General features: G+C 39.8%; 1 protein-coding gene across 1 annotated transcript in view; it reads right to left on the bottom strand.

Moving 5' to 3' along the window:
* Nucleotides 1-306: 306 nt before the first annotated feature.
* Nucleotides 307-20867, bottom strand: part of LOC148014259 (uncharacterized) — a 32323-nt gene continuing 11762 nt past the window's right edge. Inside the window, exons 4-6 of the mRNA XM_087667340.1 lie at nucleotides 1046-1124; nucleotides 878-923; nucleotides 307-795 (exon numbers count right to left, since the gene is read on the bottom strand). Coding sequence (XP_087523466.1) covers nucleotides 786-795; nucleotides 878-923; nucleotides 1046-1124 — 135 coding nt within the window. The 3' untranslated portion in view covers nucleotides 307-785. The remainder of the gene's footprint in view (nucleotides 796-877; nucleotides 924-1045; nucleotides 1125-20867) is intronic.

Here is a 20867-nt window from a genome sequence, read left to right as displayed (position 1 = left end):
AAACCGACCAAAAAGAAAAAGGATTGAAACTTAACATACGGATGTTCTCTATCAATTGGCAACAGTTTGAGAATCTCAGTTACTTGGAATTGCTCATAGGATGGAACAAAAACCCCACCTAGAACAGAAAATACAGTTTATCTCCCACTAAAGGTTCTTTTAGATGACAGGAAAGACACTCTTTGTGGGCTTCCACCACAGGGATTGACTTTCCCAATATCTTAAAAAACTTTTGATAGTAAAGACTCATCATGTATTTTCTAACAGAGGCTATGATTAAAGCCATAACCAGCAAGGATATTCCTGTAATAGAATTCAAAACCACTACAAACAATGATTTCAAAATTTTCCTTAACAATGGGAAGGAGTCCTCTGTTGACCTACAAACAATGATTTCAAACATCAATATTGTTGTAACAGTGGACCATTCCATCTATGGCTGTTTTCCACATGGTACATGTGGTTCTAGAATCTAAGCAACTTCCAACAAAAACAGCATCTCTTGCATGACAAGTTTCATGGTTACCCATATGGAGCTATATTTGTTCAGCATGGTCTGAAGGAATTTAGTACTACAAGATTTCAAACATCTTGATGTCCCGGCAAAGTCCTCTTTAAATTTTGAGGCCTATCAATCTAGCAGGGGCTGATGGGAGCCATAGAAATGTATCAATCTCACGACCTTCTTGAAAACTCCTGTGATACTTTTGATGGGCTGCTACCTGCACACAGTTCCTTTGTGACACTTCCATGCAAAAACATCCACTCCTTCAGTATAAATGCACTCACTTTCCACTGCAAATAAAATAAGAGGATGTTAGCTTTGATGAAAACCAATACTGTTCAAAGCTGTATAAATATACAAGTACAAACATACGTGTTCATCATCAAAGTGATGTTGTCTCCCTTCAATAAGATTCGTCCTGCAGCAGCCAAATATACAGTGAGATCTTCAAGGCAGTTGTGGCACCATAGTTCCCACTTAATCAAACCATTGCAACCTTCAAACCACTAGACCTTTTGAAGAAAAAGTAACTGGACAAACCTAATGGTTTTCGAGTCTTCTTCTTCACAGAGACTTCCTCTGCATCATCCAGAACAAGGTTCATATACTCATCAAAGCCCTTCAGAAACATGACAGGTTAGCTATGATGATTAATAGCAAGCACCAAATAAATTTATGCCAAATCAACTCCACGACCAGCACAAGGATACCCAATGAAAGTAGATGCAGAAACCTAGGAAAACCATATAAAACAAGTGGCAAAACAGTTCACAAGATCCCATAAGCAGCAGAGATAGTGGAAAGTCCAAGAAAGTCCAACCAAACTGGCTACATCCAAGAGACACTGGCCTAGGGAAGGCAGTCAGAGTAAATAATTTCATCCAGTCCTCCTTGGTCTCAGCCCTGCAGTTGCTTATGTACATTGAATATGTTTTCCATGGCTATCTATCACGTTATTTTTGCCCCTACCGTTTAGGTATGCCAATAAACATCAGGGTTCAGACTTGAAACCATCACTACCCAGCCTTTCACTCAAGCACAGCAATAGAGCATGTCCCATTATTGCACATGAAAATCGGGGGTTTCAGGGAATGCCATGATAACATTCTAAGAAATCTACTTCAAAAATTACGTGTAATGCATTATGAGTTAACTGTAATTCTCTCAATGAAATTATTTTGTGGGTAAGACAATTGTCTTCGTCAAAGGCATACCATGAAAACAAATGAATTACATTACCTGAACTTACTAATGATCGTTCTAACCAAACCATGTTAAAACTCTTTAAACTCCTCATACATATGCATATGAGAGAGAGAGAGAGACATGGAGAGAGAGAGAGTGTGTGTGTGTGTAGTTGTAGTGCAAGCTACTACAGTAACCTTAGAATAATTAGATGCTTACATTGCCAAACATACACATTAGACTCCCTATTTAGCAATTGGCTGCTAACAAGAGTCGAGTTAGCAATACCTTCATAGCTTCATAGATACGCAAATCTCTGTGACACATGTATCGTCTTTAATGAAGGGAGAGAAGCTGCAAACTCGTGTAATAAAAGGCTAGAAGTGAAAGCTAACAAACTAAAACACATTACCTATCGGCCAAAAAACGGAAATGCATGTGGGTTAAAAGTTTAGGGCCTCTTCCCCTAAACACAACCAACTGCTGTTCCGAAATCTTTCAGTTTCTGCATTTTGGTAGTGTCCAAAATGCTGTTTCAAGCAAATAAAGTGTCTGTACTGGGGATGACATTCTAAGTGGCTCCATCAAATTCCATGTGATTTTATGATCGAGAATCTTAGGCACTGAGGCTATTTATACCACCATTTAGAGGTCTACAAATACTCCTGGTCTTTCTAAACTAATCTAGTACTCTCAACATAGAATGCGAGTAGATTGCAAATGAAAACAAGTATTTTGGTAAAACGCACTGCGCATGCTATATTGATAAATGAGTTTAATGCTCATAATGTTAATTCTACCTTACAGTGTGAAGAGATTTACATTGAAGTTTCTAAATCAATATAGTCCACTTACCACTAATGTATTAAATTTCGAGCAAATAAAGTCTGTAGTGAGGATGCCATTCTTAGTGGCTCTTTCAAATTCCATGTTGATTTAAAGATCAGGAACCTTAGGCACTGAAGCTATTCATACCACCACTTAGAGGTCTAGAAATACTCATGGTCTTTACTCTCAACAAAGAATGTGAGCAGATTAAAAATGAAAACAACTATTTTGGTCAAACTTACTGTGCATGCTATGTTGATACATGTATTTTAAACTCATATTGTTATTTTTAACTTAATAGTGTGAAGAGATTTACAGTTGCTCAAACATCCCTGAGTTTTTAAATCAATATACTCCACTTTACCACTAACATATTGAATTTCGAGCAAATAAAGTGAACATAGAATGTGAGTGGATTAAAATTGAAAACAAGTTTTTTGGTCAAACTTACTGCACATGCTATGTTGATACATGTATTTAATACTCACAATGTTATTTTTACCTTGTAGTGTGAAAAGATTTACGGTTGCTCAAACATCCCGAGTTTTCAAATCAATATAGTCCACTTACCACCGAAATATCAAAATTTCAATATTGAATTCATTTTATCACACCTACAACACTCACTCTTAATTTTACATGATAGCAAAATTCATGGACAGTTATTGCTTCTTATCACAAAATATTGTACAAAACTCCATTAGGAATGACCTCATCAGCCATGTATCATTTTGTGTACTGAATTTTAGAATCTTCCTATGTACCTTCTGTCAAAGAGACATGGTCACAAAAATTGTTTATGATTTCTTCCTCATGGCCTTTAAGACAACATGTTAATGTCCCACTATGATACCAAACCAATGGGAACAGATGCTCTTGATACTCCTGTCCCAATGGGAACAATGTTGAGACAAGCCCCACCACTTTATATCTAAAGATGTAGAATCCAAACATCAAAACAAAAACTTGGACATACAAATGCAAAAAAAATACAGCCAAACACAAAGGAGAGATGAGCATCATTGTGAAACGTGTTTAATACAAGCGAAACATTTTCAAACACAAGCCTCTACACTTCCGCGTAAGTAAACATGGGGAGCCTCGTGGTGATATGATAGGGTTTGTGTTGAAAAACGCACAATATATGACCTTGACTAAACCAAAATAACTCGGACAAAAACACAAATATGCAAAATAGAGAAGAAGAAACTCTGATAAGACTGAATGAATACTGAAAGTAAATGAAGTGGTTGTATGGCATGCTCAAAGGCAAAGCTGTCCAGAAGCCAGTGGCTTTGATGGGAGCTGGCTATGGGAGGTGTTGCAGTGTGACATCCACCAAAGACAGATCCTAACTGCTGCAACCACTAGAGACATCCTATGTGCTCCAACCAGCAGTGGGAGCTGAGGAAAGAGAACAGCAGGAAAAAATGCAGCCTGCAGGAGTGTGTCAGAGCAAAGTATGACCTCCAAGAGCTGTATAGCAGCAGGGCAGCTAATCAGGGTGAACCACAGCCATCTACCAAGACTGGACGGGCAAGGCAGCAGCTCGGAACAGCCAATCAAGAGCTAGGAAAGTCAAGGAAGCTATCCAATGCAAAGAACAGTAACCACACGCAGGTGACAGGCAAAACACAGACTGAATCTGGTCAAAGAACAATAGGAAATGATGCCATCAGCAGCTGGAGCAAAAAGCAGCCATAGAAACCTCCAGTAGGACAAGCAGTGTGATGCCCGAACAAGAGAAGATCCAACAAGCTACTCAAGCAGAATAGACACCACAACACCAATGGTAGAGAGAATAATGGCAATAGTTACATATACAACAAACCATCAACAAAAGCACGATCTTCCTTATCATCCATGATATCCAGAAAAGCACAACACATAGTAGCAGGGGACGCCCGTCCCGGGCCCCCAAGATGCCAGAACGCCGTCCCGAGACGAGACGCCTGTGTGGGATGTGGAGGCGGAACGGGAGACGTCCCTGTTCAAAAGCATCACAAGGGGACAGCCGGCCGTCCCAGGAACGTGTTGCCTGTCGAGGACGGGACTGTCGGGAGATGGACAGTCACTGTCCCCCTCTTTTGGGCTGTCTTTCCTCTCGTGCAACTTCTGCCAGGTCGCCTCGCGCATCTCTCGCCTGACTTGCAGCTCCTCGGACACCTGCTCCAGCTTCCAACTCCTACCCCCCCCACAGCCCGCCTTACTGCCCTCCCTACAGCCCGCTTAATGCTCACCCTGCAGCCCGGCCCACAGCCCTTCTTCTTCTTCTTCTTCTTCTTCTTCTTCTTTCTCTCTTGTCTCCTCCTCCTCTTCTTCATTATCATCATCATCATCTTCTTCTTCTCTTCCTTCTTGCTCCTTGCAGCTTGGGCTCCTAGCCTTCCTACATCAGGCACCTGAGTCCCGCTGTGAGCAACTAAGCAACCACCATGGCTTCTTCACAACCGGCTCGTCGGGTCGGAGGGAGAGGTAGACGCTCCGAAACATGGTCATGCTAGGTTGAGGTAAATGTTGAATGCCTATCAAGTGGAGGCGGATCACGCCCTTGGTCATGCAAGTTGTGTCCATACCAGCATACGAGTGGCGCAAATAAAGTAAGGGCCCATTTATTGCATGAGCCAAGATTGGAAGTGCAATTTTGTCCCAATGTCACGCCGGAGAAGAGAAGGGAGCTTCTAGATCGTGTGGCTAGACAAGAGGCTCTATTTGCATTGAGGCGTGCATGAGTGGTGGTCGATCCAGCTACATTTGCGGCAACGGCAACAATAGCAACTGATAGGCCTAGAGCTTCATCTACAGTAGCGAGTGTGGCATCCACACCACATGGGGTCGCTGGATTGAGTCCATATTCACCATCAGTGCATTTGTTCTCGACCATCACATGCCAGACTACTCTCGAGGGAAGTTGGGACCCAATCAAAAAAGAGGTGACAGATTTTGCAATGGCTCGTTTCTTCTACCACGACCATATTGCATTTCATACAGCCGTCTTAACAAATTGATATGGTCGAATCTTTATATTTACATTTTTTCCCTTAAATAATATAATGTTTAAATTTATAACTTGGTTGTAACTTATATAATATAAACTTATAACTTAATATATCATATCATCACGATAATTATTGTGTTTATTATTTTATATCCCTAGGTCGGAGTACTTTAGAGCCATGTTGAAGAAGGTTGGAGAGTATAGGCCTAACTATGTGCCCCCCTCTTTTGAGACTTTACGCACTACCTCGCTCAATAAGGAAAAGCATGTCGTAAAGCAAGCTGCAACAAACATAAAGAGAGATTGGGAGAAAAATGGTATCACACTTCTCGTTGATGGGTGGAGTGACATGAGAAAGAGGTCTATCCATGGCATTGTAGCTTATTCTTGAGGGGAGATGTATTTTATGTCATCCCATGATGCTTCAAGGACTAGAAAGTCCACAGATCAGCTTGCAACAGAGTGGATCTCTACCATTGAGATTGTTAGCCCACATTTGGTGGTTAGTTTTGTAGTTGATGGTGAGCCCACAAATAGGGCAGCATGTGTCATTGTTCAGGGAGTGTATAGGCATATCACATTTTCTTATTGCATGGCACATTGCTTGAATAACTTTTGAAAGATATTGGTGAGATATCATGGTTCCATCCTGTGATACATGATGCAAATCAAATGGTTACTTTTATTTTAAATCACCAATAGCTTCGCTATGAGTTTACAAAAAGGTCAAAAAAGACGTTGAAGTATTGAGACACACGGTTTGCCTACAACTTTTTGATGTTGAGACGCCTCAGAGAATGCATGGGTGCAGTGAGACAATTATTTGTCAGTGATGAGTTTAGTACTTCTTCATTGGCAGTCAATCCTGTGGGTATAACATGCAAAGAAAATACAAAGAGCAATGAATTTTGGGATAATGTAAAAAAATTTGATGCAATGGTTGTGCCTATTGTACAGTTGTTGAGACTCGTTGATGATATGCAGCCATGTATTGGCAAAGTGTACGAGGCAATGGATAGGATGATTGAAAAGTTAAAAGATTTAGAACCTGATGCTGAGCAATATGAGGAGATACATGATTTGTGTATTAAGAGGTGGAATGTCTATAGCTCACCTCTACATTCAACTGCATTTGTTTCGGACCCTGAGTTTCAAGGTAAGGATCAAGAAAATGATGCTGAGGTCAATCTCCATTGGAGGCAAATTCTTGAGCACATGGTGTCTGATGTTGATACTAGGCACAAAATTAGAGATTGGCTTGCTCTCTATAGGAGAGCAAAAAACTCTTATGGTTGTGCGGATACTCTACATGACCGATGCAAGGTTGTGGTGGGAGGATTTTGGATCGGATGGGCCAGAGTTGCAAAAGTTGGATGTTCATATCTTAAGTCAAGCAATGAGCTCCTCTTGCTTGGAGCAATTATGAAGCACCTATAATCATATTGCTTTAAAGAAGAGGAATCGCCTTGGAGTAGAAAAAGCAAATGATTTGGTCTTTGTTAGTGTCAACTTGAAAATGCTTTGCAGAAGCGTTACATCACAGGCTGATCCATTTACCCAGTGAAAGATGGAGCAAGAGGAGCATACTTGTTTTATGGAGAGTATGCATGGCACCCATGATCATGAGGCTAGCACTTCAAGAGTTGCAAATGCGCATTTTGCTGGAGATGATGATGATTCCTTCTAGATTTAGCCTTATTCCTTGCTAGAGTTCATTTTGTATGTTGTTCCAGGTTTATAGCTGGTTATAGCTTGGTATCTAGCTGCCAGTTGCCTATATGATGTCATGACCTATTGCCACATGGCACAGCTTGTAGATGCTCATTTTGTTGCAGATGATAATTTCCTTTAGATTTTGACTAATTCAATGCTAAATTTCATTTTGTATATTGCTTTATGGCTGATTACAGCCTAGCAACCAACTGGAAACTACCTATGCCCTAGGGCCTACATGATGTCATGAATGATAAAGCTACTTTAGTCTTTCGTCTTTTACTACTCAATGTTGACTCTTTTTCTCCTTGATCATTTGTTTTTAGTTCCTATCTTTGAAGTCCGAAGTTTAAACTCTTAAGGTTTCATGTCACATTAACAATGACAAGTCACAGTGAAGTTTGGACGCATGCTCTTTTGTAATACATTGATTGTTAAAGTTTATCCATATAGTTGGTATTTGTCATTTGCTCATCTCATGTTCGTTATGCGATATGCTAATAAAACTCAATGAAAAATGATGTTTTTAAAGCTCAAACTGTGCTTGTTTATATATTTCATTACAATAGAGTGCAATGTCATGAGCTGAAAATTGTTTCATATGTGAAAATGCATTTTTTTAATATACCATTCCCCCTCTGTCCCCGTTCCCTGGTTTTAGCCGACCCCCCGTCCCCGACCCTATCCCCGACCCCGTTCCCTTCCTCCGTCCCTTGTTTCTATGGCACAACAACTTCCTCGCGTCCTTATTTGTCACAGTGGTGGCTCAAAAACATCTCATCGTAACAAAAGCAAATATTGCTTTCAAGCTTAAAAGCATAATCTCAAGTCCTTGTTCCCATGTAACCATATGCATACCCTTGATGCCTCGTACAATTGGCCACATCATCATAGCATGTATCTTCGTCTCAGAAAGCAAACACCTTGACTCTCTATCTAGATTTAACCCGCATGTACTATGATAGTATCCAAAATGTATCTTCACTGCCTTCGGACGACAAAACCACATGACCTCAACTCCTACTTTGGTAACCGGAATTCTAAGGAAAACCCATGCTATCTGTGGAAAAAATATTTGAAGTTCACTCTTAAGAAAAGAACTTTATCATCGCAAATAAACCATCCAAACCCTCCTTGCTATTGGAACACAATTATTCCGATTGTCTCGCATTGTGACTATGCATGTAAGTTTTAGTCCTCTTAGTCCATTTTCGAGTCTCTTAAAAAGGTTAGCCACCCCCCAATCTATTAGAGCATTCATGCTCATTGGCCAAAGAGCTCAAACGAGCCCAACAGTTCGTTATTTTGATTTGATCCAATGGCCCCCACAAACTCTTCACATGATGGCTAGAATCCTTAACTCACATTTCTTCAGTTGAAATCCATTTACCCTATGTTTATGCAATTCCCCGTTTAATTCCGCCAACTGATAAGTACATTAGAATACACTTTTTGACAACCCTAAAAGATCCTTCCTACTTCCCTTGAAAATACTACTGAAACTTGTGATCCAACTTAAACTTATATCTTGCCACCAAATCCCCTTCTCTTATCCCTTTGTCCTTGAACCCACAACTAATTTGTGCATTTCTTTCTCCTTGCACTTTGTCATAATGCCTTAATGCTGACTCCCAATTCAATTGCATCTTCTATAGCTGCCACAACCTTTCCTTGCACCAATTAAAATGAGAACTGAGTTCCCCTTTTCACTACAATCCAATAAGCCCACAAAGCACTCAGCAATTCAAAATCCCAAGCCTTTTTATTTCCCAAAGTCATCTTGATTAACATGGGCATCAACTCTCCATTGAACCTTTCATTGAATTCGTTTCGTTGTGGGTAGTAAAGAGTACTATATTGCTTATTGATAAAAACTTCTCACATAAATAATCCACCAAATCTCCTTCAAAACCTAGCCCTCTATCTAAGAGTATTTTCGAAGGAAGTCGAAACTTGCAAAATATATCTTCATAGTTGCAATTTCCAACATCCTTTATCGTGATTCTTGTAATGGACGCTAAAACAAGGACACCCCTTGGTTCATATGCGAATCCCAAAAAGAATTGAACATCTCGCATAAATAAATGGTGTCTCCCATTCTAGAATAGTTTATACTTTTCAACTTCACATACAAACCAAGGGCTGTCCTTGCTTGAGCGTCCTTTACAATTCCAATAGTGGCCTTTGCTTTGGCCCACCTAAAAAGATAATCCATAACATTCAACATATACTTTCTTCTTGTAGTAGGCATGGGTCTAACAGCATACAGTCCCCCATTTCTCAAACACATGATGGGCTAAGATTGAGTCCCTTAGTTCATATTTTAAGACTCTCTTTCCCATCTTCTAACATTGTAAACAAGATTTATAACAATGATTCACATCTCTCCACAAGCTTAGCCACACATATCCATCTCATAATATTTTTCAAAGAGTGCTTTTAAAGGCAAAGTAACCACCTCATGTTCCTTCATGGTTTTGTTCAAGGATTTGGTAGATCTCCTCTTTCCAAGGAACTCTCCTTAGAACCAAACCAACTCCTTTTATGAATAGGTCATCTTTTATCATCATATATACTTCCTGGCTCTCCTTAAGAAGTCATACTTTTTAGACTTTTGTGCCTCTTCAAGAATATTCTCTTTTTACAAGAACAACTCCAAGGCTAGAATTTCCCACCCTTGATATATAAGTCTCATTGCAACTACCACAAATACAAATGAGATCACCCCTTGTGTTGCCTCATGAGCCTCAACATTTGATTCCACTTTTTACATCAAGACCCTAAGCCTCAACCCTATGCAAAAGATGTTGCATCCTATTACACCATTGCTTCAATTTTACATATGTTACCTTTCAAACCCCTAAAACCTGCTTTACTACAATCAAAGCATCTTTTTTCGCCTTGATTCTTCTTATTTTCATTGTAGTTATAACGAGCAAAGCTATTTCCAACATAGCATACTCCATCTCATTGTTACATTGTGCCTTTAAAATAGAATCTTGTTTCCTTACCAACTTCCTGCATGGATCATACAAGACAAGACCCCTTGGGACTTGATCATGAGCTTTCTTGTAAGAGCCATTAAAAAAGAGTACATAGCATTCTCAATATCTTCAAGGTCAAGAGGTGGCTTGTAGATCTCCTTTTCTTTCAGTCTTCATAAAGTGTTCTTGTGAATGAATATATCTATTGAAGTAGATATAGTGGTTTCTTCTATTGAAAAGGAGAATTGGAACTCCCCCAATTCAATCACCCACTTCAAAAATCTTTTAGAAAGAGAATCCAAAAGAAAGCACTCTATAACAAAAGCATCATCATTGGCTAATGAAAGTGAGATTTATTTCTAATCCTCAAGTGGAATAGTCAACTAAAAATAAACATCACAAGGATTGTATATTTTGTGCCCTACTACCTCATCAAGAATCCTATCAATGAATTGCAAAGGATAATGATCTCTTGGAGTGCTTGCAATTAGAGATATGAAGTGTACGCAAATTCTCCACCCTCCAATTTTCTTCGCTTAGATAACTCTACAACTTACCCATTTTGAACATTCAACAAGACTTATAAACTTGCTAGAAGCAACTTATCAACCTCTTTCTTCAAAACTTTTCCCTACTCAACTAGCAAATGCCACAACCTTTAACAACTGGTTTGGTTTCTTCTTCATCTTCGCATGTAAAGGTTCTCCTTTACTTCCCTTGATTTCTTTGTATAAACATAATGGACAAGTCTAGATACCACTTGCGCATATCCTTATGGATTGCCTTCTCCCCAACTACAATATCAAAATTTAACATGTTCTCTTTCAAAATCTCTTTCTGTCACTTGGTGGATTATCATCTTCATAAACTCCTCAATCTCCTTAACTCTTTCATCCTCGTCTCCTTCAATTATGTCTTGAGCAAACACATTTGCTCCTTGTTCAAACAAAATAGTGGACTCTTTCATATCTCAATCATAATTAGCAATAGAACTATCACCCTTCTCTGATTCTTCGACAAGTCACTGTCATGTCCATCCTCAATCTCTTCACTTCCTTCTCCCACAAGCTTTTGGATGGCCATGTCAAACTTTCTTCACAAACCTTTCCTATCATAAAGGATAATACCTCTTCCTTCTAGGTGTTTTGCAGTTTAGTGAAACATTTAAAGCGTTTCACCCATTTCGCATTTCAATACCAACAAAACATGTTTCGTGGTTAGCATGGCTAATGCAAAAGCTTCAAGAAGAGACTTGGGCATGGTGATAGAGATTAAGAATATAGAGATATAAGTAGAGGTAGGGAAAGGAAAAGGAAAAGAAGAGGAGGCAACTGTCCAACCCATTGCTTACCTAATGTGCCTATTGGACTCCAATCTCTGCTATCCTCCTTGTTGCTGGCAACACTATTTCATGTCCATAAAATGCATCTACTATTGTGTATTCAAAAGATGAAGCCTCAATGCTCATCTGATGGATGAGTCGCACTTTTCACCATGAAGCTATAATTGTCCCCATCTCCTGATGCATTCTTCTGAGGACTAGTTCTCTCAAGCACTGCATTTGGAATAGGATCAACCGTGAAATTTTAACATGTACAAACAAGGTGCAAGCTTAGTGGAAACCTTGCTTTTAGATCTTCAAGAAGCCCTGCATTCTTTTGCAAAAGATCACCTCCCAATCATGCTTACAAACTTGTCTACTTTTACCAAGGATGCTTGGATATGATCCATGTCAAGAATTGATAAGCCATATAGCCATAAACATGACGACCTTGTAAAGAAATACTCTAACACAGAAACACAAATAACACCATAGCCTCTGAAAAAGTTAGGGTTAGGGTTTTTCCTTGCTCCCCTGTCCTCCAGTTCATTTACACCTAGCTACCCTTATTCCCTCCAGTATAAGGAGAGTTTACATGCTTACTTCTCAACACCACCCCTCAATGCCAGGTGGCATTGGATAAAGCATGATAGGATGCCCCCCCTTAATCCACAATGAGATGCCTTTATAAATCAGGCTACAAAGGATGGTTATAGGTAGAGAGTTTACAGCTCAAAAGAGTCGATCACCTGTGGATTGGGAGGTAAAATTGACCTCCAATTCCTTAGGTACTTCTGGAACACTAGGATACTTGCTGGTGATATGCCCAATCTTTTTGCATTTATTGTACTTCATTTTTCGAGGTACTTCTTCCAACAATTACTTACAACATACTCTTTTTTACGACAGAAGGAGCACATTGTAGAAGCTGTATGGACTGACACTTGCTCACGGAAAGTAAAAGCTAAAGTGCCTTCGTTATGGCTCCTCTTCTCTTCATCTAGACATGACTCGATGATACTTGCCAAAGTTGGGTTCAAGATATTAGTAAGGGTAGTAACAAGGGTTGAAAAGACCTTCTTTACAGACTTTAGAAGAATAGCAATGGCATCTTCATCATGAATTGGTGCTTCAACGGAGGCCAGCTGTGCCATGAGCCCCTTCATATGTGAAATAAACTTACTTAGATCTTCTTCTTGTTTATAGTCCAAGCTAAAAAAACTCAATCTTTAGAAAAATCTTGGAGTTTTTCCTTGTAGCGCCACAGAGCATTTCAAGCTCATCCTACTTCTCCTTGGCAACAGAGAGTTGGTAAATATAATCATCCAAATGAAGCAAGATGATGGCCTGAGCTCTTTTATTGTCTTCTACATCAAGGGGATTTGATGGGTCAATAACTTTGGTCCCTCGTTCCATCATTTTATATTTTACCAAAACTTGCGAGGAATGAAAATCTTTTCCATTAAACTTGCGGATTTAAGGCCTTACACCTGCATAGGCCATGGCCATTATAAGAAGGCCTTACCTATTGCCTTAGACAATGGCAGTGTCTAGTCCTTTACAGGTGGCCAAGTATGAACCAAATAACAAAATTGATAGCCCTACAAATGATAACCAACTTTAAAGCTCTAAGGATGAAAAAGGTTGGAAATTATACATATGTAATATCTCAAGGTAAGATTTTGGCGGTCTCGTCCTTCGAACAACCCTTGATTTACGTTTCACTATTTTTCTAGGTTTCAATGAGGTGGACTTTGACTGGACTTCTGACTCCTCCCCACCTTGTGGTTTAGTATACGAACATTTGGTTGAGCAAGATCGATTAATGACTTCGACACTTGGTGAAGAGTCCAAGGAGATTTCAATCACATCAATATTCATGTTTCGACATAGGCAATAGCACTAATGTTACTAAATGCCTTTCAAGGCTTAGAAGCACTTATCTCAAGATTGATATGATTAGGTATTTACCTTGTCAAGCTTGGTGAGACACTTGACTCATTACCAATGTTGAAAGCACGCTTCTCAATGAACTTATAATGTCCCCTGAGTATTGGAGCTACTCATAAATCATGAACACACTTCAGAGCATGTACTTCAATGATTAGAATCGCTATTAATGATTCCAAATTGAAGAAAGTGAAAAAATAGAAAGCTTGAAGCTTTTTAGCTATGGCTACCAAAAACCCATAATTAGGATTTTGCTCACAACAGCCAACAGGGGAGGAATTAGTGCAAGCCCTGTTAGGTGGAGATGGCCCACTAGGGAGCTAACAAAGCCCCATGGTAGCTGGGAGGATTGCACCGTCTACAAGTCATGCCAAGCTCTGGGACATATCGCCTACAGATATGCATTGATTTTTGCGCTTATTGCAATGCTGCCCTCCACGTCACCCAATGTCAGCGAGAGATGCACCATGGTGGAGCGCCCTAAGCTGAGGATGAAGTCTCCAAAAGGAATCAGGAGCTAATGCTGCCTCCTTTGCACACACCAACGCCTCCAAGGTTAGGGGGTTAGGCTGGCAATGGTGGAAAAGAAGGTAACTGAGAAGGCAAACGAACTTCTTGGACACTTAGGTTAGGATATGGCTAAAGGAAGCTTATTGGATCAGAGTTGACTCTAATACCATGTGAAAAATCAGAGTGGAAGCATCAGTGTGTGCACAAGAGGGAGAGAGAGAGCTCAAGTATAAGAAAAAGATCTTGCTCAGTAAGTTATTCAAGGTACAACTGATGCACTCTCCTCTACTCTGAGAGTGACCTTTAGGCAGTTTGTATAGCCTTTGGAGAAGTTAGGATTGGGGTTTTCCCTTGCTCCCCTGTCCTCTAGTTCATTTACACCTAGCTACCCTTATCCCCTCTGGTATAAGGAGAGTTTACATGCTTACCTCTTAACAATGTGCAATGCCACGAATATGGCGGATCCAACGTCAACCACTCCAAAAGACTAAAAAGCAATAAATGCGCACAGATGCATGTTTACATGAACAGAATGCCAATGCATGAGGTAATGCAAAGGGAGATGCAAAATATCATGCTCATGCAAAAAGCAATACAACAATGACACTTAGGCTGTGCCCTCGCAAGGGAATTGTTTACTTGCTCAAGTATTCTTTTACAATCATGTCATCTTGACAATGCGGATGAAGTTACAATGTCCATGATTACAATACAAAACAATAAACAAATGAAAAAATTGTAAGCATCGCCACTATCACTACCAAGAGAAATAGTTGCCTCCTCTCAAACTAGGAGGGAAAGCAAAAGGGAAGTACCATGATTACAATACAAAACAATAAACAAATGTAAAAATCGTAAGCATCGTCACTATCACTACCAAGAGAAATAGTTGCCTCCTCTCAAACTAGGAGGGAAAGCAAGAGAAAAGTACTCTCTCCCTGTCAATCTGAAGCAATAGGAAAGGGTGTATTTAAGCTGATCCTAGGTAAAAGGTACTGAAGAACCGGTCAATTGACCACTTTGGTCAAAATGCTTGCAAAATTGTCTGATAAAAGCGCAAACTCTAGGTGGATAGTGTCTAGCTTAACCTGCTCTCTGAAAAAGTAAAAGAGAACTTCCACATGCCGCGTCTGTGGTATGATGATCAAGAGCAATGGCACTTTGGTTGTCGTAGTAGACAATCGTGGGAGAATCACAGGGGAAGGAAAGCACCACTAGTAAGCTCCTTAAGTAGATGGCCTCAATGGTGCCATTGAAGAGAGCCCTATAATCAACCTCAATCGTGAAAGCCACTACCGTCTCTTACTTACAACTAGACCTAGAAATGGAAGTTATGCCCAAGGTGAAGAGGTAGCTACCATGGGAACGTCAAGTGTCACGATATCCTGCCCAATCAAAATCAAAGTATCCCTACAAACATAAACTAGAACCATAAGTGAGGCCATAAGAATAAAAGCACCATGAATAACGCAACAGACGAAGACATGCAATCCAATGTGACATCCTAAGTGTTGTGAAATACGAACTAAGAATACAAATTGAGTAAGCTAAAGCTAGCCTAGTATAAATTAACCAAAGAAGTTGCATGCATGCCATTTTCATGACTGTCCAATTCCGACTCTCTATAACCTCATTCTGAGAGAGGGAGTTGGTAGAGGTGAGCTGGCAAGAGATGCCATGCTACTGTAGAAACTTGAAAAACTCATGGAAGATGAACTTACCACCGCTATCACTTCTCATGCAACCAACATGACGACCCGTCTTATGAACCAACAATACCCAAGCAAAGAAATATGTGAAAATACCAAACTTATACTTTAAAAAGTATACCCACATGTATCTTGAATGATTATCCACTATCAAAAAATACAGTAAGCCTCGACAGTGGATGTGGGTCCACAAAGATCAACGTGAATCAACCTAAGAGATCCCTCAGCTCTATATGTAGACTACTGAGGAAATGGGATACGTTACTGCTTCCCGAGCTAACATACTCTACCAACATCTCGAGCTAGCTCTAGGCAAGGAAGGCCCTCAACCATCTCATAACGAGACAACTCATAAAGAGAGTCATAGCCAAGATACCCTAGGCAGAAATGCCAAAGACGCTCATTGTATATAGGCTCCCGAGATGTGGCTAATGCTTGGAAACTATGAAACACGAAGCCCTTGACGGCCGGCTCGGTAAGAAAATGGATTGTGTGATATAGACCATTAGGCTGTGCCTCACCATGAGCAATCACTAAACTACTTTGAGAGTCAAGGACCTTGACTGTGGTCGATGTAAAGAAGACTGCTCACCGAAACCAACAAAGCTGTTGAACAAATAGAAAGTTTACCCCAAACTGAGAAAAAGGGTATACATTGTCCAACGAAGCTAGATCCAAATCCTTATCAATGGCAAAACCGACACAATCTTGAGCTTGGATTTTGACAAAGAAGTTGTTTCCTACCAGACCCGCCCGGCTCGAAGGGCTTGGATACAAAAGATATCCTCTATAGGAGCCATGTGATATATAGCTCCACTGTCCATAATCCAAATAAGTACTGATATGCTCAATCATGACGAGTAGGCCTCTGCGATAACCTTGTTGAGAGGCAGCTCACAGATGTGGACAAGACTTGCATCGAATGTCTCTACGTAGATAATGTGAACCTCTACAAACTAGTCAAACAAGCCCTTTATAGTAGAGAGCATTGCCGACTGAGATGGTTGATTGGTGGCAGTGCGGATTTCATCTTTTTATTGCTCCTTGCCATCACCGTACCTTTCTTGAGGGGTTGTTGCCCGATTGGGGAGGGGGAGGGAGAGAGAGGGATTAGAGGGGACGGGTCTATGACTTGGGTTTTGGTGTTGTGTCTCTTGCCTTTCATTGACACTTCTCGTCAAAATGACCAACCTTTTGACAATATTGACAATACATATTTTTCTTGGGGTACGTTCTGCTACCCGGGTCTGAGTTGAAACTAGGAGTTTCTTAGTGATTTCCTTGCTTGATTTTGATTTTGATTTTGATTTTAATTTTGATTTGAAGTTTGTTCTGTTTACCTTTCTTTTGCTGCCTCTTTTGACAATGAGCAACAAGAGTCTCTCTCTGAGAGATTATTCGTATGAAACTAATCGAATAACCATGCATAACGCAATAGCGGACATTCAAATTCACAAAATGTAGGTAAATTGGACAAAGAAACCACTTGTACAAAATTGAAATACTTACGCGATAGCTTGTTAAGAAACAATGTGACCTAATCGTCGAAGGACTTAGAAGTCCCTATAGTGGAGAATTCGACAGGGAGATGCCAATACTCAATCACCTTGATTTTCAAGTCATCTTGGTCAAAGATTTTGAAGTTTTGAAGCTTATGGTCAAGATTTATTTGACATGTTCTATCTCAAACCGCATAGCAATCAATCAAGTGTACCCATCACTTTGACACTAAGTCAAAATATTGAAGCTGAGAATAAAACTCTAGCAATAAGCCTTGCATCAGCTCAATAATAACGAAGACATTCCTAGCCTTCCATGAGCGGACGACCTTGTATGAAATAAGTGCAAGATCAGGTTGGGGTTTCAACCCCTACACAAGATCCCATAGATCCTATAAGTCAAGGACATGTCTCATCAAGTTTGATCAAGTTGTGAAGCTTAACCTGTTAAAACAAGTCTTGTCATGAACGCATGCTTAGTGGAAAATGAGGTAGAGCCATCAAGTATCGAAAATGTGAAATAAGATAGATGTGGAGTGAAAGATGACTTAGGAAAAGACAGAGAACGATGAAGCCTGAAGAAGAATAGTTCTCCTCTGTGAGCACGAGTGTTCCTTTCTCCTCCCAACCACGCCTAGATAAGTGCTGGCACCTCTCTCTCTGTTTCCTCTGCCAACCGTCCACTTTTGGTGAGTCCTACTATTCTTGGACTCTCTTACTCTCTAGGCTCCCCTTAACCCCGTTCGGGCGCCCAAGAGCCCGAACGGTCATTCTCGTGCGTGTTCCCCTAGATTTACCTTAATGTCACATTAAATGTCACTTTAATGTCACATTCAATATTTGTGACCTTAACGTTACATTAAATGTCACTTTTAATGTCACATTAATGTCACATTTCCTTCCCCTTAAGAATCGGTTTCGTCCTCGAAAACGATACTTGGAAGGTCTAACTGTAAATCGGGAAACCTTTTCTTTAAAGTACTTACTCGCTCTCATGTTGAGCTTTCTTCTGAACAATCTTTCCACTTAGCTAAACATTCTTGGTAAATAGTATTCCTTGTTCGTCTATTACGAACGTTTAATATTCTTTCTGGGTCATGTGGATTAGATTGGTCATTGAATAGCTCCTCAATATCATCATTTAAGATTAGATTATCCAAATCACCCAGCTTCTTCCTTAATTTACTTGCATGAAAAACTGGATGTATTTTACTACCAGCAGGTAGTTGGAGCTTGTAAGCCAATTCTCCCACCTTTTTAAGTATTATGAAAGGACCACAATATCTTGGTGAAAGCTTTGGACATTGTCCCTTTTTCATAGTTTTAGTTTGTTCAGGCACCTTAAGATAGACCAATTCTCCTTCTTCAAAGGAGATGTCTCTTCGGTGAGGATCTGTATATGCTCTAGCTCGATTTTGAGCTTTTTTAATATTTTCTTGAGCAAATTTCAATATATTATTCATATCCTCCAAAAAATCTTTAGCTGCCTTAAAATTTTCCTTATGCAGTCCTACTACAAAAGGAGCTCTGGGCTGAAACCCATACATTAACATAAATGGACTATATCCAGTGAAAGAGTGCTTGGCACTATTATATGCAAACTCTGCTATCAGTAAATACTCTTCCCAATTAGTTTGCCTTTTACTTACATATGCCCTAAGCATATCTTCAAGGATTTGGTTAACCCTTTCAGTTTGCCCATCAATTTGCGGGTGATCCGCCGTACTCATGCTAAGTTTAGTATCCAACTTTCTAAATACCGCACGCCAAAATTGACTATCAAATTTCCTATCCCGATCAGAAACTATATTTGCCGAAAGGCCATACAATCGGTATATGTTCTCTACGAACAATCGAGCCAATTCTGGTGTTTTAACATCAGTTGAAGTTGGAATGAACCTAGCCATTTTGGTTAACCTATCCATAATCACCCACACAGAGTCGTGCCCCCTCTGTATTCTGGGTAAAGCAACAATAAAATCCATGGAGATACTCTCCCATTTTCCCAAAGGAATCTCTAGTGGATGAAGAAGTCCTCCCATTTTTAATCTTTCAGCTTTATTAACCTGGCATTTATTACATTTGACCACATAGTCAAGGACGTCCTTATTCATTCCAGGCCAATAGAACTGCCTTTTAATAAGACTATAAGTCTTATTAACTCCTCGATGTCTCGCACTAGGGGTATCATGACACTCAAAGAGTATCTGGCGCCTTATTTCTGTATCTTTCGGGACACATACCCTACCCTTGTAGAGTAAATAACCATTATCAATGGTAAAATTCTTCCACTTGAATCCGGTTTGAGCAACCCCTGATGCTCCATTTCCTTGTTGAACATCCTCAGATATTTCTTCCTCAGTAGAAGCACTTTCATTTGGATCCCTATTTTTTACTGCTTCCCATATGTTGCAATATGTCGGATCAACCTGGCATTTCCCTTTTAAAGATTCAAGCAAGTTGGAAGTGAACTGAGTAAAACTCAATTCATTAATGATGGGCATTCTGCTGAGTGCATCAGCTACTGTATTATACTTTCCTTTTCTATATCTTATCTCATAGTCGAACTCTTGGAGGAGTTCGGCCCATCTGGCTTTACGCCCGTGTAAATCCGGTTGATCATTAAGCCACTTAATGCTTTCATGATCCGATAAAATCAAAAGTTTGACACCGTACAGATAGTGCCTCCATTTCTTCATTGCATGTACTATTGCATATAGCTCCCTCTCATAAACAGAATAATTTTGTTTTGCACGGTCTAATTTCTTGCTTTCAAAAGCAACTGGTCGACCTTCTTGTAATAAGACCGCGCCTATCGCCTTATCACTGGCATCAGCTTCAACCACAAATGGTTTATTGGGATCCACAATTAATAATACTGGAGCTGTAGCAATAGCTATCTTAAGTTTTTGAAAACTTTCATTTTGGTCTGTTCCCCAAGTAAAACTCTTTCCTTTCCCTTTAAGTTGGTCTGTCATTGGAACAGCTATTTTGGCATAATCTCAAATGAATCTACGATAAAATCCAGATAAACCTAGGAAGATCTGCAGCTCTTCCAGGTTCCTTGGAGGTGGCCATTCAATAATTGCCCTTACTTTTTCTGGATCCATGTTGATTCTCTCTTTCGATATAATATGACCAAAATATTTGACCTCTTGTGCAAAGAATTCACATTTAGTTTTCTTTGCATAAAGGGAATGTGTTCTTAACAGTTGGAATACTAATTGTAAGTGTTCCAAATGTTCTTCTCTTGATTTACTAAAGATCAAGATATCATCCAAGAAGACTACTACAAAATGTCCTAGATAGGGCCGTAAAACACTATTCATCAGCTTCATAAAGGTAGCTGGTGCATTAGTGAGCCCAAAAGGCATCACCAAAAAATCATAATGCCCGTATCTAGTACGAAATGTTGTCTTGGAAACATCTTGTGCTTTAATTCTTACTTGGTGATAACCTGATCTTAAATCTATCTTTGTGAAGAATTTTGCCCCTTGTAATTGATCAAAAAGATCTTCCATTCTGGGCATAGGAAATTTATTCTTCACCGTTATTTTATTTAGTGCTCTATAGGCAACACAAAGTCGCATAGAACCGTCTTTTTTCTTTACCAATAAAATTGGTGAAGCCCAAGGTGAATTACTGGGTTGAATAAACCCTTTATC

This window comes from Lygodium microphyllum, chromosome 25 (assembly GCF_053477565.2).
Source record: "Lygodium microphyllum isolate KBCC chromosome 25, Lygodium_microphyllum_v1.1.10, whole genome shotgun sequence".
Lineage (NCBI taxonomy): Eukaryota > Viridiplantae > Streptophyta > Polypodiopsida > Schizaeales > Lygodiaceae > Lygodium > Lygodium microphyllum.
This window is presented reverse-complemented; position numbering and strand designations above follow the sequence as displayed.